This window comes from Tigriopus californicus, chromosome 7 (genome assembly GCF_007210705.1).
Source record: "Tigriopus californicus strain San Diego chromosome 7, Tcal_SD_v2.1, whole genome shotgun sequence".
In the NCBI taxonomy this organism is placed as follows: Eukaryota; Metazoa; Arthropoda; class Copepoda; order Harpacticoida; family Harpacticidae; genus Tigriopus; species Tigriopus californicus.
This window is the reverse complement of record NC_081446.1, coordinates 11,737,399-11,764,807: the sequence shown is the minus strand read 5'-3', so window position 1 is coordinate 11,764,807 and position 27,409 is coordinate 11,737,399. Positions and strand designations below refer to the sequence as shown.

Sequence of the window (27,409 nt, the reverse complement as noted above, 5' to 3'; positions counted from 1 at the left end):
AAACATGCATGCTGTTTTAAACAAGCCAATCTATTGTGATCCTTTGGTTTGGGCAGCTCAAGATAGTATTCATGGGAAATAATGGCCTCTGCCACAAAACAGTAGCCTGCTTGTTAGAGAAAATTCCAAATAAGGTGGCTCTATCTCCCTTTGTGTCATTTAATACTGCCAATTTATTTGTGGTAGGAATCATGGAACCTAGATCAAACCAATGCCAAATCAAATGGTCTCACTCCTCTACTTGCTCTTTCCCGAATAAGATGCGTCAATACTACTATGATCCTTGACAAACACCTAATTGACTCCAAGGCAAGCTGTCAGATTAATGAAAACTGTGTCGGCTGTGGAAAATTATTCTCGGATTACCGTTTATAGAGACTTCACTCGTTCTCTATCGCTCTGTCCAACCTCAAATCCAACGTCAAGGGCGGACTGATCTCTCTAGCCCAGACTGCCGAAATCCTTCCAATTTCTCGGCCAGATCATTCAGGAATGGGGAAAAATGGACGAACTAAAGGCTAAAGGGATCAATAAGCTATAGTAGAGGGTACTAAGCATAGGGCCACGGTTATTTTTCGGGGATATTTTTCCCGATCCATCAATCCACGATGGCTGGGATCCGCGTTTCCAATCGGATTCTGGCCCTGGTCGAGCTGTTTTCATGCCCTGGAATTCAGCTGATCTGACTGCATCCGAAAATTCAAACACTGATAACGAATCTCATCTCAGGATTGTCGAGTGATAGAAGTTCGTATTTTAAACCCTTTTGGTCGGGGCTGCCATCGTTAGTTACTTATTGGTTTCTTGGATTCGTATCAACCCATCCTAATCCATATTGTCAGCTATGGCTTCCTTCATAAAAGAGGTAAGACTGAATTGGTGAACTTTGCACTGGCAGAAACATGTTTTAGCCGACTCAATGCGGTTTGGGTGGCATTCAATATCATCTTTAACAAGAAAATGATATTCAATTCATGTTCGATGGTTGAATTTAAATTGATATCAAGACCGCCAACTAATTGGTGTACACATTATCATCATCAATCTTCTTGAGGGAAATTTCACCACCGGGGATTTTGGCTATGAAGGCGTGAAAAAGGACAAATTAGCCTGAAGGCTCCTGATTTATGACCTTGGACTGGTGGCTGTAAATGTCGTCAAATATGATTCCATCCCAATCTAAGTTCAAGCTCCCTCCTGGCTATACATCACTCGGTTAAAGTGGCCTTGACGGCCTGATCTTCTACATGGAACGGTGTGAAGACTCGATTTCTGATTCCTCCCCCAATATCCTGGCATNAAGAGCCGGTTATGAAGAACTGGAATTCAATGCTGAGAACATGGCTTAAAGCAAGTTTATCCTAGAATTGTTTTTTTTCCCACTGCCACGAAGAGGCGGATGTACGGTACAGCAGCCAGTCTTGTCAAGCTCTTGCCAAGAATGTAAGGCCAGTCTATCAAGGCCCAAGAAGCCACATGAAACCTTGAGGCCTGGAAAGCGCACTTGCAATTCTTCGCCCGTGCTGGCTTTCTTCCCTCACTCTTTGGAGAAGCTTGTTCCATCCACAAGGGTCTCAAAGTTTCAGAGTGAAGGCAGTGAGCCACTGAGCCCAGAGCTAAGGACCAAGGTAGGCTGTGTGTTCCCATCAGAGTATCAGAGTGGTTGGGTCTACCATCGGCCCCGACCAACTATTGGTAGGCTGACTAGTTGGCTGTTGTTCGGAGAAAGAGGCCTTGGCCAAAGCTAGGAATTATAGTACCGTCCGTGTATGAAGAAGCTGATTCTGATTCCCTAATAGAACGTAACAATCACCGTGTGTCCCGAGGATTAATTTCCAACCTCTTTCAACATGGGGATCCGAGAGGTAAGGGGGGGCCTTACCCTCATCTGATTTAGAAGCCAATGTGCAAAACGCGAAAGGATTCGCTCTCATTCCCCCATCCCCCCCACCCATTTAATTGCCACCTGACCCTGAGAAATGAACGCCCTGACTCAGAGCCACCTTAAGAATTCACTTTTGAGCAGCCCGATATCGCATCGTGTCACCCTCAACAACAGCCAAGACGTCCGGTGGGTCGGTGGGTCGGTTGCTTTGCCGTTCTGTCGCTCTGTCGGTAGGTGGATGATATTGATGATGCTGGGAACCGAGAGACTCGTTCTTCCATGCTTCCATGTGTGTTCTGTTCGTTCACATGTAGCCTGTGTGTCGGTTCAATCCCGCTGATGCTGGAAGACCTTCGACGTGGATAACACGAGTCACCTCCGTCTGTCCGTTCGTCCGTTCAAAGAAATTTTCATGAGCTTGCTTGCGGGCGAGGAAGTGTTGCTGAAGTCGCGTTGGAGGTAGAGGTGCAAGACGAAGGGGAAACGAAAGAGCTCTCGATTGAGTCTACGTACAGATACTACAGATACCGGAAAAAGGCGAGGAAACAGTTTGCCAAATCCTAAAATCTGTGAATTGAGTGAATCACTTGCGGTTGTTTTGTGTCGGAATAAGCATCTTTCGGGTTTGGACCTTCTTCGTGAGTACTCGCATGTTCTTTGAATTATGAGAGGCATGCGATTTCATGTCTGAACAGAGGGGAATATGAAGCTGGATCATGTAGCCAATGCTGAATTGCACAGGTGTTCAAGACCGAATTGAAAAGTTCTACCTGTCTGTCGTTCCGTTGTAGAGTTTGACATGCTTCTAAAGAGCATCTTCCCTATTGTTATTACCTCTTCCAGATCACTCTGTACCAATTGGTCAAATGATCTCGAATCAGGAAGCATCATTAAACTATCATAGCGAGATCAAGGACTCCACAAAGCTGTTCGATAGATGGTTGTTACCTACTTGCAGCTGATGATGTGCTTTGTGAGCCATTTAAAGGCAAGGCAACTGAACTTAGGTGAATGGACGTGATCAAGCATTGGGCAGGTCCGGCCAATTTTGTCTCTTGCCGTGGTGCCGATGGTTCCCGGACTGAACCGACGCGGTTGAGGTAGTATTTTTTTTCGTCGGGTTCTCCACCAGACAAGGAAATGTCGACAATAAGACAATAACAACGCAGTTGGAAGCTCTTCAGTGAACGATAAGTTGTTGCTCATCAAAAGTGTGGTGAGTTTATTCATTCACAATTGGAAGTAAAATTTGGTAGTCGTCGGCTAAGCGAGAAAGAGTGATTCATCAAGTTTGAAATATGACTGACTGCCTTCGGGACGATAAGCTTCACTTGTGAAATTTTACTCATCCCGTGTTCGAGGAAGGATTTACTTCATTTATGTAGTTTGCTTAGGATTCAGGGAGTGAATGATCGAACCTCAAATATTCATGCGGCTGTTCAATCCGTTCCATTGACGTCTTCAAATCTTTGGACCCCAACGATCATTCGGGACATGAGTGCATTACCAACATGGCGTTACACATAATTGCTCCTATATCCACCGACTTCCGGATATGGTCGTCGACTTGATCAACCCCTTGTTGTTTTAGTTTTAATTTCAATGTACAGCAAGTAGTCCTCGTAACTTTGCATTGCACGTACCGACAAGGCTGCTCAACCGAACTCGATGATTCACCAGTACAAAGAGATTCTTGGCAGACTGCCTATTTGAGTTGAAGAAGCCAGTCGTCGCCTCCTATAGCATCCACCTTTTTGGTGTATCTACATTCTAGGCCAAGTTTCGTGCTTCAATTACTCTTATTAGGTTTAACCTTTCCATCTTCACCCGAGGGCCTGAAGGTAAAGATTTCGTTTTTATTTTGAAGGGGGGGTGAATCCAAAGATTGACGCAAAAATAACGTGATCCTCAGACAGAAGGAGTGTTAATACCTCATGTTGTGAAAATATACTGGCTTTCTCCAAATGTCATGTTGGTAGTTGGTTTGGCGTCGACCAATCCCATGGGAGAAGTCGTTGACAATACGCTTGTGAACCATTGTAGAAAAATCTAGATATGAGCAAGAGCCGGTTATGAAGAACTGGAATTCAATGCTGAGAACATGGCTTAAAGCAAGTTTATCCTAGAATTGTTTTTTTTCCCACTGCCACGAAGAGGAAATCAAAATATGCAGTTCCTTAAAAAGTGTAACATAACATTCAGATCCTGTTCTGTATCAAAAAAAATGATTTGTTCCACTTTGCACACACTAATTGCACCAGTTTCGAAAAGGAAGTACACGAAAAGTCATGCTAGTTTAAACCATAGACAACCATTTGGAGGCACAGTGTAATAACCCCTGATTATTATTACGAATCATTTACTTGATTCATTTATCGTCTTTCATCTTGTTTCAATGCATATCAAGCAGCAGCCTGGGGTGTTCCCATAATTCACTTTCATGTATATGACCGCTCTTGTAAGCATTCCTAAATCTCAGTGAAATAATAGCAAAAAAGGTGGGCACGGCCTCCTTCCTACCCCTTCGTGGGTCTCAACGAGAAAACGAGGCTGCTCTCCCTCTGTCTTGAGGGTTTGCGCACTGCGCAAGAAGGAGGTGAAAAGAGGACCTTTGGGTGCGTTGTTGGCTAGTACTGTAATGTCAGTGGATCCACAGAAGGACGCTGATGCCTTGTGGAGTCAATCGTACGCTTGCCATGCAGGGACACCAAGCCTCGCAGCCTCGCCTCTCCATCAGGGTGTGTCAATTGACAGTTGAATTATAGCCCCGAACAAGCCTACCCACCACCGCCGACTTTCGCCCAATTTCAGACACAGGGTGGGAGGGCTCATCAAGAGCCAATTAAATTCAAAGCTGAAACCTTAGAAACTGGAAGTGAACAGTGAAGCTCTTGGTCATTATGGGTCTTATATCGGTAACGCGATTGGGTATTATTTGAATATACAATAGAATAACTTCATAGAAGCGAGGGGCAAGATCTCGGAGACTTGGGGGTCCAACGTGGTGAAATCTAAGTGGTAACAAGTGTTGGTGACTAACACTTGTTGGAATCACGTTGCCATACTTTTGATTGTCATTTCATCAGCATCGACTCATCACGGGTACCTTGGTGCTTTTTCTTCCAGTTCATCATGGGTTTTGAGGACATCTATCTATGGAAAGACCCCCTGGTGTCGGGTCCCGTCTTTGGCGTCATCCTGATCACCCTCATCTCCACTTGCTACTACTCCACCGTGAGTGTGGTGGCCTATTCTGGCCTCTTCATCCTCGGCACCATGGTGGGTCTCAAGCTTTACGTCTATGTCATGAACAATCTCTTGAAGAAGAACGTTGAAGATCCCATCCAGAAGTACTCGAGTAAGAGCGCCTTCTTCCAAGTTCCAACCTGCTTTTTGGGATGCAATAATAAGGCTTTGAATTGATTGATTCGATTGATTTTGATTTTAGGCGTGGACACCTCCATTTCTCAAGATAAGGTAAACAGTGTGGCTTCGTGTATGGGCGACAAGCTGAACACGGCCGTGACCGAGATCCGTCGTTTGGTCTTGGTGGAGAACATGCTGGATTCGGTCAAGTTTGGTCTGTCCTTGTGGTTTCTCACCTACATTGGCAATTGGTTCAATGCCATGACCTTAGTTATCCTTGCCTGGGTGGCGCTTTTCACTGTGCCTAAGGTGAGTCATGCTGCTTTTGAATGAGTCTGGCGGTGTCAGTAATCAATGGATTGTTTCAGGTGTATTTGAATAATAAGGCTGCCATTGATCCCATCCTGGAGAAAGTTAAGGTTCAATTGGATGAGCTCCAAAGCAAAGTGGGTGGATTCATGCCCAAGAAAGCAGCCGAGGCTAAGAAGGAGGAATAAATCTGGGGCCGGTTCTGCTTACTCCAAAACTATAGGTTCCCTTTCTCCTGGGAATTGTTTTGTCTCAAGTCGTTTTCTATTACACCAGCGAATGAACTAGAAAAGAAATCGAAGAATCATCCTTTTAGCCAGATTTTCCAATGACGGGCATTGTTTTCCTGCTCTCTCTGAAATTACTCATGAAACCACTGAACTTAACCTCTTCCAGACAACAATAGTGTCCGCCATTTTCGAACTACCCTCTACCCTTTTTTTCATCTACGATTTCTTTTTGGAAAGGCGCCAATTTCAATGCCTTGAATCCAGGTCGTCTACGGTTGTAAACACCACGCACTGTCGCTCGTGTTTTACATTGGCCAAAATGACATGCACGTCTAGCATCGTATTCATTATTACCATCATCAATATCATCATTGTTATCACCATCACCGCCATCAAGAAAAGCCACTACTTTCCCAAGCTTCGTGTATGCGAGTGTGTGCGTGTGGATTTTTGTCTTTCGAATTCAAGTGAGCGTGTGTTTGAATGTAAAAGCTCGAAATCATCTAACCCACCTTAATTATGAATAATCACCGATTTTATTATTACATGTACTAGTGTACCACCCAAAAGTTCATGAGCGTGATATTTGTACTCGAACAAGACAAAACCAAAAAGGAATTAAAAAAACCGCCAAACTTGTCTTCAGTAGTTATTTATTGATCTCCTTAAGATCGACAAGAAAACTGATCGCAAATATTCACAAGCACGGTCCTAAATATTTTGTCTGCTACATGCTTGTCTTTTTGATTAAGGCATTGTCGTAAAGCCACGTCCAATGCTTCTCACTGAAAAGCAGCGAACTCTAATACAATGCCAATAGTGAACTTTAATGGCTTCTTCAATATAATTTGATCTCATTGCGAATTATATTTCTTAGGATATTTTTTGAACTGCATCAATTCTTTTTATTTGTCTGATTCACCTAAAGTTAGAGTTGACAAATCTGGTCATCCTTTAAGTATAAAGTTTGTCATAGTGTTTGTCTTACAAGTTTGAAAAAGAAACCACCAACCAATCAAAACCTATGTTCGTCCTTTTGCTTACTTTACGGCTTTTTAATCAGCCCACGGAATGTAATTAAAAGTCATCCAAATCAATGGTGGGGTACGAACTTCTAGAAATCTGATCTGTGAACGAACTTCCCACTGAGTCGGCCTGCTCTTGGTCATAGCTAGAGTCATAACAATGGCCACTTTTCGAATAAAGCAATAAAAAAAAAGAAACTTAGATTTCTTCAATGGCATAGGCTTTTCTCTATAAATCCGCGCTTTTCTCCTCAAACAATCCAGCAAAAATATATGATGTTAAGTATCCTTCCAAGGCTTAATTAAGGCACTGCTTGAGTTGTCTGACATTTCCAGTAGTTGGAAAAAACGAAGAGCAAAAAAGCATATTTCTTCAGTCAATAATAAAGTACAGTATGTTTAGGGATCAATCTTGCCAATTGCACGCATTGAAGTTTTGAAGACATCAGTCACTAATACTGTATCATAGTCCACCAAAAAACGCAGAGTTTGGTTATTCGTACAATGTGGGTATGAGGACCTTGTTCGTTATATAATGAAGGTTCCTTTATCTGAATTTTAATGCATGACTAAGAATAGGATCCTGTGACTGGCGACACTGCTGCCAATGTTGTGATGCAATGTGTAAATCAGCTGAGAACCGAGATCTACAGATCAAACTAAGAACCACTGGAAAATGGATAAGAAGGCTGGAGTTGAGGAAGACATCGTTGGCTCTAGTCGATGCCTTTTCTGCCCATCAAATTCACTCTAGATTAATCCAAATACTTTTTTTATATTCCGCTCAATTGAATGGCTGTATAATAACTTTCCACTTGCAAAAATCAATTACCTCAAAGAGAGCTGGCTCTCTGCTGGAGTTTTCTAGTGAGCTTTTAGAGAGGACAATTTTCAATCTCCCATTCGATTGAGCTGAAAATGGCAATTGAGCGTTGTCGCCACAAACGTCCAGTCGCATTTGAAGAAGAACCCGGTGTACTAACTCAATTCGGAGTTGGACTTTGTCGACACCATCGTCCCCGACCCTTATTCCAGTGGTTCAAGCTTAATCGAATCCAAGTTGAAATCAGTCATCAGTCAGTCGGTCAAGCAACATAATCCGGTCTAATCTGTCCCATCCCTCGCGCAGATCGATCTTTCCATTTCATCATGGCCGAATGTCATGATTGGAGTGAAGACACGTTATCGGCCTTGTTCGACCAGGCTTTGAAGGCCTACGAGTCGTTGATGGACTCGTCCGAAGACTTTCGCACGGATGCCTTTCAGACGCGGGTCAAGACCACGATTCTCATGTTGGAAGACGCCACGCGAGCCGTCTCCATCTTAGATATCTTCTCACGCAACGAGCGGGTCCACGAAATGGCCACGCCCCACTTGCCGCTCATGCTTTTACCCGCCCTACTCGCTCAGCTCCAGGTGAGATCAAGGGCGTTGCCGGGCAGTTTTGATTTTTCTTCCCGATGGTTGTTCAGTATCTCTGGGTTGAAAGATAAAAGCTGGGAAGAGATGGGCTCGCCCTTCAAGGTTCAGATTGAACATGGAGCAAATGGTTCATGAAACGGGTGACCCACTTCTCGGGATATGGACTCTGGAACGCCAGAGAATATTTCTTATCGGCTGGACCATTCATCCTATTCAGATTGGACATGCCATACGATCAAAAGATCAAGCTCCTTAATTAACTGGTCGAAAATCTGCTTAGCAAACTCAGGAGAGATCAGCGAAGTCATATCATTTTTCAATTTCGGACTCTTCTCTATCAGGGACATTAGTTTTGATTGATACCACTTTGGAGCGAAATGCTCTATATTCAATCCTGAGGAAATTGGCTTGATTTGAATAGCTACGCGCATTTTTTTACTTCTTGTAAAAGTATGAAAAGGAAGCAGGCCGTTCATTGTCCATTTTTTCCGAAAGTCCGTGGCCATGCAATTGAGAACACTAAATTGATGGTTTTTTATCCAATCCGATGCATTATTATTGAAACGAAACAATATCCCTACAATGATAGAAACGCTTCATTGCAGTCCAAAGTGTTTGATCCGACGACACCCCGGACAGAGACGATTCGCATCGCCGAGATCTATTACCGAGATTTCTTGGAGCGCATCCGCGATTACGACGTTATGCCCGATCTCAAGGTCCCTGAAATTGCGCAAGATCCATCGGATGAAGAGACGCCGGAGTCTGCACCCGGCAAACCAGACTTGGCCAAGATGGAACGCGAGCGTGTGGCCAAAATCCAACGATTTAAGACCCTCAAAACGTTAGAAGCGCGCATCAAGGACCTCAGACCTTTAGTTCAGGCGCAAGAAGGCTCCATAGATGACGACGTCCTACGCGAGTTCCATCTCAAAACGCTCACGTCCTTCGCTCTGAACGCATTGGACGAACTGGCATCCTTTGACATGGAAAAGCCTATCCTTGTACATATGGAGAAGGTGAGGCAAGGCCAAGCCCCTGACCCTAAGACCCTAGGCCCGCCGTCACGTCCATTGAAACCCGTGATCATCACTCGCGATGCCGTGCAAAAAGAAGTCTTCGGATTGGGTTATAAGAACGTGCCCATTTTTAGTATTGAGGAGTTCTACGAACAACGCGTGCGCGATGGATGGTTCCCGGATCCCAAAGAGGTCAAGAAGCAACAAAACAGTCTTCAAGACAAAACCAATGCTGATATCAAGGCTGAAGAGGAGGAAGAAGAACGCGTCAAAGAGGAAAAAGAAGAACAGGATGACCCCGAAGAACTGGCGCGGAAGCGTTATATGGACGATTATAAAGATGAACACAAACGGGGTGAAGGCAATCGTTACAACAAAGGCTGACCCTGGCTGAGCTTGAAACTTGAAATATACGTTCATGCCCTTAAACTAGTGCTCGTAGATAACCACTGAACGAACGGCCATATCTGTTTCAGATGGAAATGGTCGGTCGTCACTTGTTCAACTCGGTGGCTCTGATTCAGGGCCACAGGCGAGTCCTTCATTTGGCCCCGCCTTTTCTGGTTGAAGATTATGAACCCGTTGCTTTAGAAACTTGTCGAAAAGGCCTCATGCAGGCCAAGGTGGAAGAGGCTCGCGAAGAGCTCGAAAATTGTCGTGCTTGTCCTCGAGATTGCCGAGTGAATCGTCTAAAAGATGTCAGAGGAGCCTGCAACACTGGACGACATGCTGTAGTTAGTTCGGCTTTTCCTCACTTTGGCGAGGAATCCGTCCTTCAAGGGTGGAATGGTTCGGGTACTATTTTCTTTGGCCTTTGCAACTTGCGTTGTGTGTTTTGTCAGAACTGGGATATATCCCAAAAGAAACAAGGCTGGGAGCTCAAGCCCGACGAGATTGCGGATCTAATGTTGAAACTCCAGAATGAGACCAAATGCCACAACATCAACTTTGTCACTCCCGAACATGTGGCTCCGCAAGTGGTCGAAGCGATTGCTTTGGCGGTCGACGGTGGTCTCAAGGTGCCCATTATCTACAACACAAGCTCTTACGACAGTCAGAAGTCATTGAAACTCATGGACGGGTTGGTCGATATCTACTTGCCGGATTTCAAGTTCTGGAGTCCGGAAACCAGCCAACGACTGTGCAAAGCTCGCGATTATCCTGAAGTAGCACGTCAAGCCATTTTGGAAATGCAACGACAAGTAGGGGATCTCGTGTTTAACAGCCAAGGTTTGGCTCAAAAGGGCGTTCTCATTCGACATCTCGTCATGCCCAACCATGAGGAGGAAGCAAAGGCGATCTTGAAATTTGTGAGCGACAGTGTGTCCAAAGATGCTTTTGTGCATCTCATGGAACAATATCGACCCACTTTTAGCGTGGGAAAGGGAGAAACGCGAGCTCGAACAGGGTTTACAACCTATGAAGAGATCAACCGGCCTGTGACCGAATCCGAAATCGACGGATTGCGAGCCTTTGCGCAAGATTTGGGCTTGTGGCGATTTGAAGGTGACTTTGATTGAAGCTTGAGAAATGGGAAATACTAGGCAAGACCACTGTGTCTTTGGTCACATTTTTAATGAATACATTGATATGAAGCCCCTGTAAGGAATCGATGGCATCTGGAGCATCGGGGGCTCTTTGAAAAGGGGAGATGAAAATGGGAATGGATTTTGCATCATTGATTGGCGGCTTCGCATGCGTCTATCCACTCGTTATACACGTCAATAGGTTCGGAGAGTACGTTGATAGTGGCCTGGAATGAAACGAATAAAAATGAACGCGTTCTGTAATGATGCACGGATTTCGAGGGAACTATGGATTGTGGACGGGTTTCGTAATATGAAGAAAGGTCAGCTTTATTAAAACTTCTTTGAAGCGCGAAATTTGCATCACTGACACTGTTAGGTACGTTTGGTGCTAGTACTTGAGCTTGCCTTAACGCCCATATGTTTATATATTTGAGTTTGTCTGCATTTCATGGCTAGATTTTTTTTCTGAATGGCGCCATTATCAAACACATGCTTGATATTTTTCTTGTTCTCACGTACATGATCAAATTGTCAGGCAGAAGAGAAATGCATTTCCGCTCAATTGGAACTTCAAAAAATAAGTGGATAGATCATAAGTAAAAGAAGCATCATTCAGTATCAAATGAATTGAATTAAGGCAAGCAAGCAAATATATGTGCTTTTCTACATTTTCCTGGGCCCTATGAATCACCCAAGATTCATTGGGATTTCTAAAGCAAATGAATTGGCTCCTTGGGCCACATAAACGTTTTCAACTTGGCGTCATCAAATTTGCACAATTGCGGACGAACTTGGCACTAATTTCAATGAATGTCAAGGAGGGCTAAGCTATGACCGATTTCCACTTGCTTCAACATTAGACCTCCACCATTGACGCATTTATGAAAGAAATGGATCTTTCTCCGGAAGTAATATTCTGAGTTGCAAATGGAAGTCTGCAGTGCAAGTTTGCTTTGAAAAACTGGAGAGAGTTGAAGTGCTAGGTCTGAATGGTTTGGTTGCCTCTCTGAACGCATTGTCTGCAGTTTGTCTATTTGCACCTGAAGCTGAATTCTCGTAATGTTGGCATGGCTTGAACTAGGAAAATACAATCAATGGTATCAATAATTTATAATTTATCAGTGATTTAGGCCTGCAATTTCAACTGTCAGGCTGGGAGTTTTATAACATTTCAGCTCCAGATCCAATGTGTACAGGCAGCTGGGCAAGCTCAACAAACGCAGTGCTCTCTCATTTTTGTAAAGCCAACTTGCCTTTTGGCATAATTTATTCCTTTTGAAATGACATCATTGGCGAATAAGCGTAATCCCGACCACGCTGAATAGTAAGATCTACCAATTTCGTTAGAAGCTTGACCAATTGTCTGAACCAGCTACTCTGCAAGAAAATATTTTTTTGAACGGTAGATGGTACTAGCTTCCTAGCAGTGATGAAACTATCTTGAAAACCTCTATTACAAGCAACGTCCACAATGGCTTTCCTGGTCTTTAAGCTTTGAACTGAAAATGCCCTCATTCTGCTTCGCCCTGGTCTGCCACTTTTTCGGGTGACACGTTTGAATTGAACCGGTTAGTGGGTTCGGCACCCAAAATGGGGTCCAACTGTAAACGGGTCGTATTCAATGAATCCACAAGGCGAGCCATATTTGGTACTCCGGGCGAAATTTTCTTCACTCACTTGAAAGTCTTCGAGACAGATGTTGCACTGAATGCGTCCCGTGTTTTTTGTCTTCTCCATTTTGACCTCACACGACCGTTCGTGGTTGCAGAATGGACAATTGAAGAGCACGTCCAAGGCCTCCAAGTTTTTCCGTTTGGGACCGGCTGTCCTCTTCGATTTACGTCGACCCATGATCAACGAATAATAATAACCGCAGCAATACAAATGCCAAACAACCCAGAATAGATTCCAAGGGTACGAAAATTAATGGTCGAGTGAGGACGGAATTGAGTCAATCCAGACAGCCTTTCTAAGGATGAGAGAATAGATGGATGGGGTAGGATAGACCAGAGGAAAACCAGAGGAAAACCGAGCCAATAACTAAGAGATGGGAAGCCCGCTTTGTCTTTTGTTGTTGTTTTGAAGTCAAACGGACTTTCAGAGTCGGATTTTGGTACTTTAGTTGCGTGATTATCAATTTGGAGCGTTGCGTTACAGAATCATCACTGCCATCCTCAACGTGCAACACCATGATTCATCCATAGAAGATCATGGACTTTTTTACCCTTGCCGTACATACGTCTCGTTTTTGTTTAGATAGGAATGGATTGAACCGTAGCAATTTTATTTTAATTCCTTTCCAAAACAATGAGTTTACCTGGGCCCCAGATCCAAACCAAACGCATTTACATAATATTCTCTGATTCTACGTGTCAAATACGGCTTTAGTTACCCTTCAGGCACCCTTTAACGTACTTCAAACGTTTCACATGCCAGTTGTTGAGCCACTTTCTAATATTTCTATTTAAAGTTACCTAGTTTGAATCTGGTGTTGCTGTGATTGCAGATAAGAATGCCTCTTCACAAACTTAGAATAGTGTTGTAACTTATCAAAAATCATTGATCATTGCTACATGAGCAAACATACCTAAAGACCTTTGCATTGGGAACATTTTTCATATGTCCACAGGGCTTTATTGTATGGCTGTAGTGTGTGTACACATGTATGAAACAGAACATGTTGTCTTCAGCTTCAAACCAAATAACTTGTCCTTAACCATGGAACGAGTTATTGACCCCTCGGTTCCTTTTAGCCTGTGGCTGGTTTAGCTTGGTCTTGTTATATTGAAAGTAACAAAGTTCATGAAAACTGCCAGGGTGTGCGTCAAAACCAATCCAAACCCCCCATCCTAGATAATGCCACGTTTTTGTAATCACGCAACTAAAGTACCAAAATCCGACTCGGAAAGTCCGTTTGAGTTTTGAAGTCAACCTCAACAGAAGAGGAGAGAGAGAGAGCAGCCATGCCAAAATAAATGTTAGCAAACTGGTCAAAATGTCAGAAAGAATAGGGCTAGTCAAGTAAAAGCGTTCATGGACAACCGACGTTATTCCATGGAGTAAAATCAAAGACAACATGCCCAGCCAAACCGCACTGTGCATGCAGTGGATTTTAACATTTTATTCCATTTTACATGCTTGTATGGGCAATTAGCGTTGTGGTATTGAGCCAATTTGATAGTGCTTTCACTGATTCACACCAAACATGCTCATATAGTAGGGTTATGTAACACAACTCGCTTAAAATCACTCGATTAATGAAAATTCAATGGGCGAATGGTGCGAGTTGACTGTGATGTTTGTCTTTGTTCTCTCTCCATAAAATGCCCAAAATCGGGGTGCCGGACCACATTTTTCCTTGAATTTCCTTTACTTGACATCCCCTATACTGGCCTCATGCCTGAGCCAATTGTTTTTGTCCAAAATATTTGAATCACAAGTAACGAAATTACAGCAATTCATTCCTTTTTTCGAAAAAAGAAACTGTAATCCCACTACATTTCAAAACTATGTAAATGTACCCAAAAGCCGAAAAATCTTTAGTGCTTTGTTCCTTCTTTCAAGCTCCAGAGTGGGCTTTCATTTTCTGTTTCACTCTTCACAACTCAAGAAACTTGAAGCTTCTTCTTGTTATTTCTAAATATTGTATCCTTGCTTTATTGTATATATTCAGGTCTTGAACCATAACCGAATAAAAGTAACACATTACCATTACTGTTACTTTTTACAAAAAGAAGCGCGTTACCGTTACCAATATCTTTTAGAAAAAGTAACGTATTACCGTTACCAGTTACTTTTGCCGAAAAAGAGGAACTAAAATTGCGAAAAAACGCGTATGGGATTTTTTAACGGTTAGTAAATGTGACGTAAAAGAAATGATTTCTGCGATTATTTATTTGATACATCAGAGGCAAGAAAGTCAATGCATTAGAGAGGGAATCTTATAAAAAATCGCTCATTAAGTAGAGAAGAAAGTAACGGTAACGGGAAGGCTAAAAACCCGTTCTGTTTCCGTTACTGTTACTTTTTTTAGAAAAGTAAGGCGTTACCGGTGGCGTTACTCAAAAAGTAATGCGTTACAAGGAATGCCGTTACTTCAAGCCTCCTCATTCAAATTCCATTGAACTGAAAGGCCTGATTCAGAGCGAAGCCTTCCTTTAGCTTGATTGAGTAATTTGCACCAAATTTCCCAACTGTACCAACTTCCATGACTAAAAACACAAGTTTCCACTTAGGAAGCTCTATAAGCTTGAAAATTTCTTTTACCGTTTTTCCGTCAAAACTTTTTGTGGCATGCTCACAAACTTTGAACAATCATTAGTTCAGACAAGCAAAAGATCTCAGTTTTGGATGTGAAATATCTGAAAACATTTAATGCAGAAAAAAGGTAAAATGTTTCATACGAGTACTTTGTTAGCATCCTAAAAGATATTGAAGATTTGGAAAATAGTTAAGAAATTGAAGTGAATGTTCGCAAAGTGGTCATTTTTGATTTTTTTGAATTAATTAATTAAAGAAACTACGAGGGGCGTTCAAGACAGAACAGAACTGACTTTCTAGATTTGAAACCAAGTCAAATGATTTGTTTTCCAGCATTTGGTGCCAAATTTCAAAAAGTAGTGAACAAATCTTGTTTACAAATCTTATTCATCTGCATGATCATTGTTCAGCTAAACATTGACAAAGTTATCCACCTTGAGCAGCCCCTGCACGTTTGGAACGTGGAGACAAGCGGGAACTTATCAAGGTTTATGCCTTGGCCAGGAAATCACCCTCCGAGGCTCACAATCTTCAAATAAAAGGCTTTGACGAGGCATCCCTTAGTTGTTCAAGAGTGTTTGCTCTTCATAGGGTATTTAAAGAGGGTCCCGAAGATATTGACAGCCATGGAGGGAAACATCCAATGCCCAATCCCCAGGCAGTCAAGAACATTGCTGCCATAGAGACTTTGATCAATTATGTTATGAGTTATGGGTGGCTATACAATAAACAATAAACAAAATGTCACAATTTGAGACCAGTTGTTTATTCAATTCACGAGTCCTATGGGAGTAGATCTAACGTTTAAAACATGTTTCCCCAGCCAATGTGCCAATCCCATCATGTTTGCTTGATTTTTCCCTTTCTGATTGGAATGATTAGGGATCAGAAAGGCAGATAGGAGCAGTTCAAGTAAATTTAACTTGCTTTAGCTGTTTGGGGGCCAAATGACCTTTTTGCGATTATTTTTAATTTATTTTCTTTGAAAAATCTCAATCAATAGTATTTTTGTGGAAAAAGTGAGACACTTGTGTCATTCTATGGGCATGTTTGTGAAAAATGCATTTACAGGATTCAAGTGCTGGTTAGATCAGGCAGGCCTAATTTGAGAAGCCTAATTCATTAGATGGTTGAGATGAGTTGTAGCGCAGTTGACCAATGCGTGACCGAGTTGAACTCGGGTTCATGGGTTCGATCCCAGGTCTCCTCCCCACCCAAACCCAACGTATCTAGTAGATATTCGCCTCGAACGGCGACCCTTGAGCTCAGAACGGGCCCCCAATCTCCAACAAATGACAACGATAAAAACTGTATCATCTTCATGTATCATGAAAGCTTGTTTAAAGAAATGTATATCCAATGAGACTTGCTTCTCGCAATAAAGAGTTAATATTAAGAAATGAGATGTTACATTAACATAGAGATGAATAAGAGGCATGGTAATTCTCACCATCAACTTTCAAAAACAGAATTTCTAGAGTGAAAAATTCGATTGCCTTTGTCTATTTTTTTCGAAATTCCTTCTTGAGTTTTTTCGGGAACCGTTTTGACTTCGATTTTCGTCACTCTGACGATCCACAAGGGCAACAACAAGCATGTTGCCAATCGGGCATCGCTGTGCCCAAATTCAGTACCCGTAACTTTAGTTGTCTAACACAGAATATTTTTTCTACTAGAAAAGGAGGAGTCTTGTTTACTAGCATAGCAACTTGCGCCTACCTGGTCAGTGCTCTTACCCCTGGGCACTCAGTAGCTTCATAAGGTAAACAAATTTTGTTGCAAATAACTAAAATCATTATCACCAGTCTGCCATGATTAGTCGTTAAAGGCACATTTTGTCTGCATCAAATTTGAAGGCATGTAGTTTTTTTTTTTTTAAACTAAAATTGATTCAACTTCGAGTCTTTCCGTGGCTACCAAATGTTTTCCAACAAATTTGAAAACTCATTATAGTGCTCATGACTTTAATTGTCTACAATAGAATTTAGGCACAAAAGCTGCGTGGTGACCAGTAAAATGAACAATAAGAGAACCAAACTATCCCCACAAAATTAGGATTGATCTTAATCTTCACATTCTAATTCCTACACTTGGCCTGTTGAAATTAGGGTTCTGCTGATTTCACAGACCATCATCAGATCATCACTTTTTTTTGATAATCATATGGGGACGTTTAGGTGAGCACTGGCAGGTTCGTTTATTTGCTGGTACCAGTGTCAGTGATTCAAGCTTGAGGCTTCACATTGTCATATTTCACATTATCATATGAGGAAAGGTCAGCTTCATTAAAACCAGTTTGAAACGCCAATTTTGCATCACTGGCATTGGCAGGCAAGTTTGTTTGCTGTTACCAACTTACCAGCCCTTGCTAGATGTCCAAATACTGCATATTTTCGTCTTTGAATAATATATAGCTACCCTATGGATTCATCATTTGAATGACAATTATAATTTTCACACTTGGCATTGTAGTTATAAGCTGCTATTTTCATGGCTTATCCGCTTCACTGCTTATCCGCTTAACCCCTTCCAAGAACCAATTAAATTCTGCGTCGACCGAAATTATCAACTCAGATTGGTTGAGGCATAAGGCAAAGCGGTCAAGCCGTCAAGGGGATAAGCCACGAAAATATCTGCTATTGTTACAAAACTGAGGAACAGTACCATCAGGCATTGATATATATTCAATATTGATTAAAGCCCTAATATAGAGCATTGATAATCAATACTTGCAAAAAAGATCCTGTTTCCGCTTACAATTTCAATTTAAAAATATGTTTGAGTTTACTTTCCATTTCATGTGCCTCTTTCTCATCCGTCCTATAAATTGATGAAATGAAAGCAAATTATTAAATAAGTTAATAAAGTTATAAGCTCCTGCTTTCCTTAGAGAAGGCTGATGCATATTTTTTCTAGAAAAATAGGACTTTTCTTCATTCAAGTGTAGTGAGTTGAGCGTGTTGGAACTACTAACGTGTTTACTTATCGAGTCAGGGTAGCCACACAAGAAAAGAGGAGAGAGGAGCAAAAAACAGGCTAGTGCACTCCTATGCATGATAAGGAAAACAAGACTTAAAAGTTCAACAAAAAATAAAAGAGAAAGAAGAGCCACACGCATTATAGCTAGTTGTTTTCTGTCAAATAGTTTGGAAACACTCTCGACTCTCGACTCTTGATCAGTACTCTTGCTGCTATTCACTCACTCAATGCACAAGCTTAACAAAGATTGTGGTAGACATGGCATTTTTAAGTCAAAGTGAAAGAGAACGAATACTTCCTAATTCAGTCTTGAAGATACAGATAATGATAACTAAATTGAAGTATGTTTGAGCCCCACAAGATGGTTGCTATTATCTTCCAATACTTTTTCACATTGAAACTAGGAATGTGATCCGCAATGCCAACTATTTAATATCTTGATGAGCAGTGACTTGTTCTTGTACAGGTCACTCTTAATTTACTGATTGAAAAATATGTATAAGAAGCCACAGGACTTTGTGTGCCGATTTGGCTTTGCCACCAATTCTCTACAGGGACACATTTTCACTTTTACATGTTTTTCCTATTTCTCAACTTTTTATGTTATTTGAGCAATCTGTAAATGATATTATGTGGCTTAAAACATGCCTAACAAATCCGTCCTCTATGAAAAACCACATAGTCTGAAAACCTCATTTCTGCCCTAATAGATTTCTTGTCTGACCTACAATCGATCATTTTCTGGCCTTCCAGGTCCTTTACATTCTGGCCACCCTGTTTGTACACTCCACTTTTCTGAAGTTTAGTTTTCTTCATATGTTATTGAATGCAGGATGTTCTGGCTCATTTGAACAGTCCGTGGACTCCTTGGCCTCAGCATGAACCTACCCTTGGGGAGCTTGAGTGGATCGGGCCCGTCGTCGGGTCCGTGGGCGGGTCGTTCGTCGTGGCACGCCTTGGACGAACTTGTCCGGGATTATTTACTGTTTCGTGGGTTCATGCCCACCTTAAAGATGCTCGACCAAGAGATCAAAGTCGACAAAGAGAAAGGATTCCGACCCGACAAGTAAGTGCAGTCCATCCCATGTCCCATGGGACCCTCAACTTTTGCCTCCGTGCTCCGTTTTGGGAGCCACAGATACTACTTGCTTATACTTCAATAGATTTAGGACGGCCAAATAATTGATGGAGAATAACGTCTTTACTCATATTTTGATATGAATTACTATCTCAACAAATATGCTAGAAATGTTTTGAGATTGATGTGTTAGGTATATGTTTAGGGCGGGCTATTTTCTATAACAAGTTGAAACACTCTTTTAGTCAAGGTGTCCGGGTGATGAGAATGTCTAATATTGCAAAATATGTGAGTTTTCCTCAGGTCATCTTTATGAGGAGGAAATAGCTGGTACCATTGGGAACAGATTTTGAAAAAATCCAGCCCAAAACTAGGCATCACTCGTCAAGAAATGAAGCTGATGCTAGTCTGTCTGCTCATAGCTCATAAATAGCTCATAAAGAATGGAACTGCGGCCGAGTTCTGTCAACCTAAGTCGATCCAGTCCCCTCATACACATCATAACCAAAATTTAATTCTTTTTATCTTTCAGGATTATCGACCATATTCTGTCGTTGATGGGCAGTCATGACTTGTCCGGACTTCGTGAGCTTTGGGCTCATTTGCAAACTCGGCTCTTTTCCCGACTTGAACATAAGGAAGCCCAAGCCGTGAGCAAACTCGAGACCGGCCTCTTCAAGCTCTTCGTCGTCCATTGCGTGCAGACCAAACATCCCGAAAAGGTTCGGACCTTCTTTGAGGTCATGAGTGCCGAATTGCAGAGTCAAAGTGAATGGAAGGATTGGTTCGTCTTGCCTTTTCTGACCAATCCGGAGACCCATCCCACCTTCGCACCTTTCTTTTCGCGTCATTGGCAGGACACCTTATTGCTGTCCTTGTTCAACTTGTTGGCCCTCATCTACGCCTGCTTACCCCCGCCCAAATTGGCGGATTTCCGCACCTCGCAGAGCAAAATTCAGACGCTCCAAGAGGAGAACGAGGCTTTGCGGCGGAAATTGCGGGAAATGCGGATTCGAGATCACCGCGAACGACCGCCGAGTGTGCCGGATATTCAGCCACCCGAGGATGTCATGGATGATTTCTTCATTATAGCTCCAGAAAGTGCGCCCGCCGATGTGACGAGCAACACTTTGAAGAGCTTTTTGCGGAACATCACGGGCACAAGCGCTAATAGTTCGGTGGTTTCCGCGTCCGAGCGAAGAACGGCTAAGCCATCGAGCCAATTGGGCACGAGCAGTAGTTCCACTTCGCTGAAACAGAGTAAGCCCAGATCCTCGTCCAAGTCGCGGGTCAGTCACGCCCCTGTGAAACGATTATCGCAAACCTCCTTGAACGCACTCCCCTCCGCGAGTTCAACCCCGAATTTGGCCAAGTCCCCCGCCCCGCCTTTATCCGAACCATCCTCTTCGCCCTATCCCGCCCCTCAGGATTCCATAGCGTACCTTTTGCTCAGTCAAGAGGAGTACCTGGAGCATCAGTCCGAGATTACGCACTGCCGCTTCTCAAGCACGGGGGCGTTGATCGCCAGTTCAGACATAGACGGGGTGATCAAGATTTGGACCCCGACCCCCAATCCGATCACCCAGTCCACTTTCATTGCCCAAAGTGCGGTGACAGCCCTGGATTGGGTCCCCACTTCGGATCGACACTTCTTGTACGGGACTCGAAATGGAACCGTTCGGTTTTGCGATCAAGTCGAACGGAAAACCCAGAACGAGATCCACTTCGAAGACCAACGAACCATTCGTGTGTTGGCGTGTAGTCCGAACTCGAATATCTGCGCCCTAGCTGCCAGTAACGCGTCGGCCGAGCTACTCACGGTGTATGACCTCAAAACAATGACCTTGTTGTATGAGCTCTCTGACAGCACACCCATTTGTGAGGTCACGTCCTGCTCGTTCAATCATAACTCCCAAATGCTGATCACGTCGGGGATTGATGGAAAAATTCGGATCTTTGATCTACGCAAGCAGGATTGCATCGCCTCTTGGATGGTGCACGATCAGCCCATTTCCAGTTCCTCATTGTCCTTGGATGAAACCAAAATCTTTGCTTTGAGTCAGGATGGTCGATTCTCGGGATGGAGTCTGTACCAGACGGGTCAGAAGTGCTTCGATCATCAATTGGATGATCCGTATTATGGATCGATCAAAAGGCAAGGCGTGTGGAATAATCAATTCGCCTTAGCGGGCGATGGAACACACGTGTTAACGTGCTCTAGTAACGGTGGGATCATCTACGAGTTCAATACGGATGAGATGACCAAAGTTCTAGGATTGAAGGGATTGAGAAACAATGCGGCTTGCACAGATTGGTCTGCAATTAACGATTGCGGGCCATGCATAACGGCCTCTTCGGCCGGGCAAATCACCATTTCCACTCTATTGAGTCAATAGCGAACATTTCACTCTCTATGCACATCACTTTTAGATATACACACTTGAATTACCTATCAAAGATGCTGTTTAATATCCCGACCGGAAAGCGGCCCAACCCCCATACAACGTAAATTATTCTGAAACTAATTGATTAGTTTTTTTTTTGCTTTTGATTCGCAGTAGAAAAAAGTATTTGAACGAGTGGCTAAGCTGAACCAAAAAAAAAATCATTGTTTTGAACAATCGTTGTCGAATTTACCAGAAAAGATAATACATTCAGATATCCACGACCTCAGAGTCATCCATAAGGGATTGACTGATGAGTTCGCTCTCCATTTTCTTGTCTCCTTCGGTTTTGGGCTGATTATCCAGAAACAGAGAGGCGTGCTCGGTCTTAATATTGGCCATCTTCGAGCCTCCAACAGGTTTGGCACCTTTGAGGCTCTCCATATAAAACTGGTTAGGATGATTGGTCAACCCTGTTGACAACTCAATTCCACTATGCGTGGCTTGGTAATGACGACCGCAAGCTTTTTGAAAGTGCCCAGCTTTGGCCTCTGCCAAGATATCATTCAAATGAGAGCCTTCCAGGCCACACTTCATGAGTAACGCTTTCAAACTCGCCTCATCATTGTGCCGATATGGACATCCATGATTCTCACCGGGACTGACATTGCCCATGATGATTCTCATGCAACTCCAAGGCGAGAAATTGACCTTTTTGCCCTCTTTCCCGTAGTTATAACGGATGCCGTAAGAGTATTCCTTGTCAAACTTGTCCGGATCGACATGTGCTTTGGTGAATTCGCTCCGGAAAAACTTGATGGCGTCCTCCATGGACAATCCTGCCCCTTTGAGGAACAATCCATACTGCAATCGGCCGTTGTACTTCAAGTGATGGGTGGAGTTCAAAGTCATCTGCATGGACTTCATACACAAAGGAAAGTGACGTTCAGCCAAACTTTTGACCATCTCGGGCGTGATCTTCTCCGTCCCATCTGTGTTGGTGAAATCTCCACTCTTCCCATCGTCGACCTTGACCTTGTGAATGAGATCCCGGATCCGTTGATCTTCACTCAGTTGACCGATGAGTTTGTTAGTGCTGATCAATCCGTGCTGGAGAATAGTCTTGAAGAGATGGGCGAGCAAGCTCACAATCTCTTCCTTCAGCACGTAGCACCATCCATTTTGAACGTAGCATTTTCGATGTCGGACCAGATCGAGGGCTTCAGTAAACGGGACCTTGTAATGAATGGACCCATCGTGAGCGCCCACTGAGGATTGAGTCAAGCGTTGGCGCAAGTCGTTCTCATCGAGTTCCTCGCTCAACACTTCCGGGTAAACGAGATCATTGTGGGCCAAAAAGTCGTCCAAGGCCGACCCACTATCCGTGGATTTGAAAATGATTTCGCAGCGGAGTCTGAACAGATCCACTTCCTGTTGAATCATCCATCGTCGCTCTTCTTCCGTCTGGCACAATACCAGTCTCAGGATAAAGTGAGACAAGTGGTCATTGGTTCGATTCCGAGCCACTCGTTGAGCTTGCGCTTCTTGTTCTTGACGCACAAGATGGATTTGTTGCGAACGATTGGTATGATCCGAAGAGTTGTCCCGCAATTCGCTCCCTCGGTAACCCGCCAAATCACCTTTGAGCTCTTTTTCGAGGGCGTGGGCCGTTAGATTGAGGTTCTTGTAGGCGTCAGAGGCGCTCATGAGCCGCTCCACCTGCTTCAAGAGGGCAAATCTATCCTGGGCCAATTGCTCGAATTGATGGAGTCTGACCTCGCATTCGGGAGATTGGTCGTAGAACTGAAGGGGAACGGGGTAAACCCGCAAGAGATCTTCCGCTTCACGCTAAAATAAGACGTCATCAAGACATGAAACAATCCAGGCTCAAGATTCAATAGAAGGTATGATTGATCATACGCTTATCATTTTCCATGAAACATATCCTACGCTTGTTTGTCGAAATTTTCATCAATTGTCATTGAACATATTCGGTATCTACTACGCAAACATATTCAGGCTGATCAAAAGGTCTAAGGTCTAAGGTGACAAAATTTGCCCATAGAAGTCTCAAGGGCATCAAACTACACCTACCGGCTGATATTTAATCTTCTGATCTTCTCTTCATGATGGAGGATATCAAAAGGTATTTTTGTACTAAATAAGCCCAAAATTAGACAATGTTACACAACAAATCAAAACAAATTTAAATCTTGAAACATTTGACATTTTCCACATCAAGATGGACTGCATGTGTCCCTCAATAGGAAATAGATGCTGGGACCTAATCTTGTAATTAATGCATCAGATCTATATCCGAACATGATTTTAGCTGCGTATTGATCCGATAAGCATGACAAGCATACAAATTTAAGACCACCACTTAATCGGAAAATAACAACCACATCTCTCTATCTTGCCAACTGGATTGTGTCTGAGATACTTCAAGATATAAATCATAACTCTTTGCATTTAGTCGAATATGGTGAAAATCGATCAGTAAATCAATCACCTGTCGAACGCCTAAATGACTTCTTTCCGAATTGAGTCCGAGGGCGCGCTTTCCACCCTGGGCGGGCTTTCGGTGGGCGGTGCCAAAATTCATGTTTCTGGGCTAATTGAGGATGGCACTGAGCAACCCTACAATTCTGTCACTGAAACAAAGTGTTTCGCGCTTCAAGTTTTAGTCACAACATCAACAAACGAGAAAGGAACGAACCATGAGAATTAGAAAATGATTATGACTTGTTATGAGATATGAATAGATGATCTTTAGAGTTGTCATGCTTTGACGAGAATGTTGTATAAGTGTGTGTGTGTCCGAGATCCATCCAATCCTCATTAGACCCTGGTGACACATATACCAAGGAGAAGACAGTCATGGATTCTACTCTGATCCATTTCGTGGGAACACGAAATGTCGCTATCCTAATGGCTGTTACTCATGGTCACATTTCTCGTGATCCACCATGGCCATGTTTGGACACACCTGGAAATCCCAAATGTTAACAAAGTCGACCCTAGAACCTTCCCATGATCTGATTCAGCTAAGACTGGACCGGCCGGCCGAAAAACGAAACGAAAAGCCGGCAGAGCCCCCCAACTCACATCCCCTCCCACCATGAGAAAGTCATCGCCTTTCAGTGTTTGAACAACTCGGATAGAAAATGGGCCCATTGCCAAAAATAAGCGTCAGCGTGACCATTGATCTGAAACCAAATCCGGCTCATCCTCACGTTTGGTTGAGCCACATGCAAGGTCCATGTTTAGGGACGTGCTTATCGCTCCCATTGCATACATTAGATGGTAACTGGAAATCAAATACATTATATAGGTGCATGAATTGCATTAAAATCGTACATGATAAAGGTCATTCCCCAATGGGGTATTTGAAGCTCACCCTGAACTTAGGACTAGGGTTGCTCAAAATATACAAATGCATTTTTTCTTCACTTCTTCTGATTATTTTGCATTTTTACTATTATTTGCGGGTTTCTATTGCGATTTGGCAGTGAAGGTAAATTTTCCATAGGGAGTGTTCCTTTTCTTGGAAATGATTTGAAATTATTTAAACAATGCATGTCTCAATTTTTTTATACTTTTGTCAATTTCGGAATTCTTGCTTTTTATTGGTTGAAATCTAATCCAGAAAGACTTCAATACCTAGCTCTTACCTTAACCTGTTAAGATTGTGAATTTTATGATTCCCAAACAACACTCTGCGATCAATTGACTTTTTGGGCTTTTCAGTACATGACCAAAATATCAACGAGAAGTTATATTGATCTACGCTCCTGTGGAAAATTTACCCGTTACCTTAGAGTAGTTGATGTAGTTTACAGCCACCAAAGCTGTGGTGTATTGCGGGATTTACTATTTGTAAAATTTCATTGTGACGCAAGTTAACTCTGCTCAATGTGTGAAAACTCCTGCAGTTTCCTGCTCATTTGCCTGACATTGTTTGAAATAAAAAAGCCCTGCCATGGCTATTCTGTAGAATATAGTGCTTCTAGAGAAAGAGTTTTGCTAAACGTCATGTCTAGCTCCATTTTAATTTATTCAAGACTGCAAAATAAGATGAACACAAATGCGCAATTTTTATGCCATGCCGGCTGTATTTCAATTTGTATTTCAATTTAAAATGCATTTTAAATTGCAAACTTGAAGCAGCCCTAACCATGACAGATGGGCTTGTTCGATGATTGTTCCCCCAGTCAATGTATGTATGTGTGCAGGGGTGTCTGTCGGCTACGAGCAGGGATGGATGGAACGGGAATAAGAGGGGGGGAACTAACCTAAGTGGCACACCTTCGATCCTGTCGGCCTTCCTCCAACCTGCTCTCCCATCGCCCAAGAGAGTCAAATTCAAATAGTCATCCTCCATCCTTCATTCAGCCCTTCAGTCGGACCCAATTTTGCCATTTTCAATTTCTTACTAACGCCGAATTATGGTGAGTATATTATGGGGGAAGGGGGCAATATTGTCATAGGGATTGGGTCTCAAAAGACCGGCCAGAGATCAGCCGGCTTTCTAGGGCACAAGAGGCGATTTTTGCTGGCACATTGCCCGGGTTGAACGCCCTAATCTTGGTCGGGTTAGCAGTCATCAAATGCGTTGAGATCGAACGAGAACGAGCCAGGCTATTTTTAACTTAGAAGCTCCAGTCCCATTGAAAAGTTGGGTGTGAGCCGTGCAACATGGTAAGGAATCTTTTGAGGGTTCTCAAGGTTTATATTGGATAGTTTTTAGTTTTTTTATGAATGTTTTTTGGCATGGTCTCAACTGATGAGGTTGATTTCGGTTCTAGGCTTCTGGTGTGAAAGTCTCGGAAGAGGTCAAACTAAAGTTCGACGAGGTGAAAAAGAAGAAGACTTATCGGTATGTGATCTTCTTCATCAAGGAGGAGAAGGCCATCTCGGTTGAAAAGACCGGTAAGGAACCATGGAGATTGGTATTATGAATTCTGAACTGAAACATTTGTCGGGAATCGATCGACCTTCCTCTTGACCTTTAAGGCGGGCGTGATGCCACTTACGACGAATTCCTGACGGATTTGATGGCGTGTGGTCCGGAGGATTGCCGTTATGGACTGTTCGATTTCGAGTACGCCCATCAATGTGAGGGCACCACAGAAAAGACCAAGAAAGAGAAACTTCTACTCATGTCATGGTGTCCGGATACGGCCAGGATCAAGAAGAAAATGTTGTATTCCTCCAGTTTTGATGCCCTCAAGAAGTGCTTAGTTGGGGTGCAAAAATACATTCAGGTCAGGATTGCAATCTTTTGGCCCGAGTTTAAGACTCTTAAGGTGGTCAATGATTCGTTTTGTATTGTGTAGGCCACGGACGAAGCTGAGGCATCCCAAGAGGAAATCGAAGCTAAATTGCGATCGACGGATCGAGTATGAAATGGAAACCAATCCCCCCTCCTTCAAAGTGATCTTCCATCATGTCATTCAACCTCCACAGCCATCCGGGCTCTTTGCCGACGATCAAACCGGGTGTGACGGAGGCTCGACATCATCTTGCCTAACCTATTTTCGGTTTTTGTATCTATCTCTGTTGGAAGAAGAAAAGAATTGTTGAATAAATTAATACTCTTCAAGCCCATTTCATTGAGAGATGGAGTGATGCAACAAGTTGCTTGCAGGAAATAGCCAATGAGCCCTCAACACTTTTATACGAACATAACTGGGGAGTCGTTGAAATCTTGCAGTCGATTACTCGCCTTGAACTGATCTATTTTGATGAAGTTTATCACTACTAAATCTCATTTGAATAAAACTTTTAACGCAGGCCTGAATTCTAGGTACAATTTAAAACATGCTGTTTCATCCCATGTTTAGATTACTATGCTGAACATGCTCCACTATTGAAAAATTGCTCTGGCATTTAGCTAACTAAATCAACTTTCTCAGTAAGC

The 27,409-nt window shown here is 43.0% G+C and overlaps 7 protein-coding genes across 15 annotated transcripts; 5 read left to right on the top strand and 2 right to left on the bottom strand.

Moving 5' to 3' along the window:
- Positions 1 to 691: 691 nt before the first annotated feature.
- LOC131883461 (reticulon-1-A-like) lies at positions 692 to 6,429 on the top strand. 7 transcript variants are annotated; one of them, XM_059230936.1, is made up of 4 exons: positions 692 to 865; positions 5,012 to 5,243; positions 5,334 to 5,560; positions 5,620 to 6,429. In XM_059230936.1, the coding sequence occupies exons 1-4, from the start codon at positions 845 to 847 to the stop codon at positions 5,746 to 5,748; spliced, it is 609 nt and encodes a 202-aa protein (XP_059086919.1). In that variant the 5' UTR covers positions 692 to 844; the 3' UTR covers positions 5,749 to 6,429. The 7 variants fall into 7 exon arrangements, with proteins under 7 accessions (XP_059086919.1, XP_059086924.1, XP_059086920.1 ...); XM_059230941.1 differs by lacking the exon at positions 692 to 865 and adding an exon at positions 1,422 to 1,628; XM_059230937.1 differs by lacking the exon at positions 692 to 865 and adding an exon at positions 1,725 to 1,865.
- Positions 6,430 to 7,844: 1,415 nt separating this feature from the next.
- On the top strand, positions 7,845 to 9,733 carry LOC131884303 (serine/threonine-protein phosphatase 4 regulatory subunit ppfr-4-like). Its single transcript, XM_059232034.1, has 2 exons — positions 7,845 to 8,231; positions 8,843 to 9,733. Exons 1-2 carry the CDS (start codon positions 7,965 to 7,967, stop codon positions 9,638 to 9,640), a joined length of 1,065 nt encoding a protein of 354 aa, XP_059088017.1. The 5' UTR covers positions 7,845 to 7,964; the 3' UTR covers positions 9,641 to 9,733.
- On the top strand, positions 9,733 to 10,826 carry LOC131884304 (uncharacterized). The gene has a single exon (XM_059232035.1). It carries the CDS (start codon positions 9,733 to 9,735, stop codon positions 10,774 to 10,776), a length of 1,044 nt encoding a protein of 347 aa, XP_059088018.1. The 3' UTR covers positions 10,777 to 10,826.
- LOC131884305 (transcription elongation factor 1 homolog) lies at positions 10,815 to 12,868 on the bottom strand. Its single transcript, XM_059232036.1, has 2 exons — positions 12,463 to 12,868; positions 10,815 to 11,009 (listed from the first exon to the last, which is right to left on the bottom strand). Exons 1-2 carry the CDS (start codon positions 12,634 to 12,636, stop codon positions 10,932 to 10,934), a joined length of 252 nt encoding a protein of 83 aa, XP_059088019.1. The 5' UTR covers positions 12,637 to 12,868; the 3' UTR covers positions 10,815 to 10,931.
- A 3,812-nt stretch (positions 12,869 to 16,680) lies between these two features.
- On the top strand, positions 16,681 to 21,815 carry LOC131884300 (WD repeat-containing protein 91-like). Of its 2 annotated transcripts, XM_059232029.1 has the most exons (3): positions 16,681 to 16,807; positions 18,857 to 19,090; positions 19,635 to 21,815. In XM_059232029.1, exons 2-3 carry the CDS (start codon positions 18,903 to 18,905, stop codon positions 21,496 to 21,498), a joined length of 2,052 nt encoding a protein of 683 aa, XP_059088012.1. In that variant the 5' UTR covers positions 16,681 to 16,807; positions 18,857 to 18,902; the 3' UTR covers positions 21,499 to 21,815. The 2 variants fall into 2 exon arrangements, with proteins under 2 accessions (XP_059088012.1, XP_059088011.1); XM_059232028.1 differs by lacking the exon at positions 16,681 to 16,807 and having other exon boundaries at positions 18,797 to 19,090.
- On the bottom strand, positions 21,687 to 24,192 carry LOC131884301 (DNA primase large subunit-like). Its single transcript, XM_059232030.1, has 2 exons — positions 23,999 to 24,192; positions 21,687 to 23,334 (listed from the first exon to the last, which is right to left on the bottom strand). The coding sequence occupies exons 1-2, from the start codon at positions 24,089 to 24,091 to the stop codon at positions 21,757 to 21,759; spliced, it is 1,671 nt and encodes a 556-aa protein (XP_059088013.1). The 5' UTR covers positions 24,092 to 24,192; the 3' UTR covers positions 21,687 to 21,756.
- Positions 24,193 to 25,642: 1,450 nt separating this feature from the next.
- On the top strand, positions 25,643 to 27,096 carry LOC131884302 (cofilin/actin-depolymerizing factor homolog). 2 transcript variants are annotated; one of them, XM_059232031.1, is made up of 4 exons: positions 25,643 to 25,937; positions 26,295 to 26,418; positions 26,503 to 26,753; positions 26,826 to 27,096. In XM_059232031.1, the coding sequence occupies exons 1-4, from the start codon at positions 25,935 to 25,937 to the stop codon at positions 26,892 to 26,894; spliced, it is 447 nt and encodes a 148-aa protein (XP_059088014.1). In that variant the 5' UTR covers positions 25,643 to 25,934; the 3' UTR covers positions 26,895 to 27,096. The 2 variants fall into 2 exon arrangements, with proteins under 2 accessions (XP_059088014.1, XP_059088016.1); XM_059232033.1 differs by lacking the exon at positions 25,643 to 25,937 and adding an exon at positions 26,029 to 26,187.
- Positions 27,097 to 27,409: the final 313 nt, after the last annotated feature.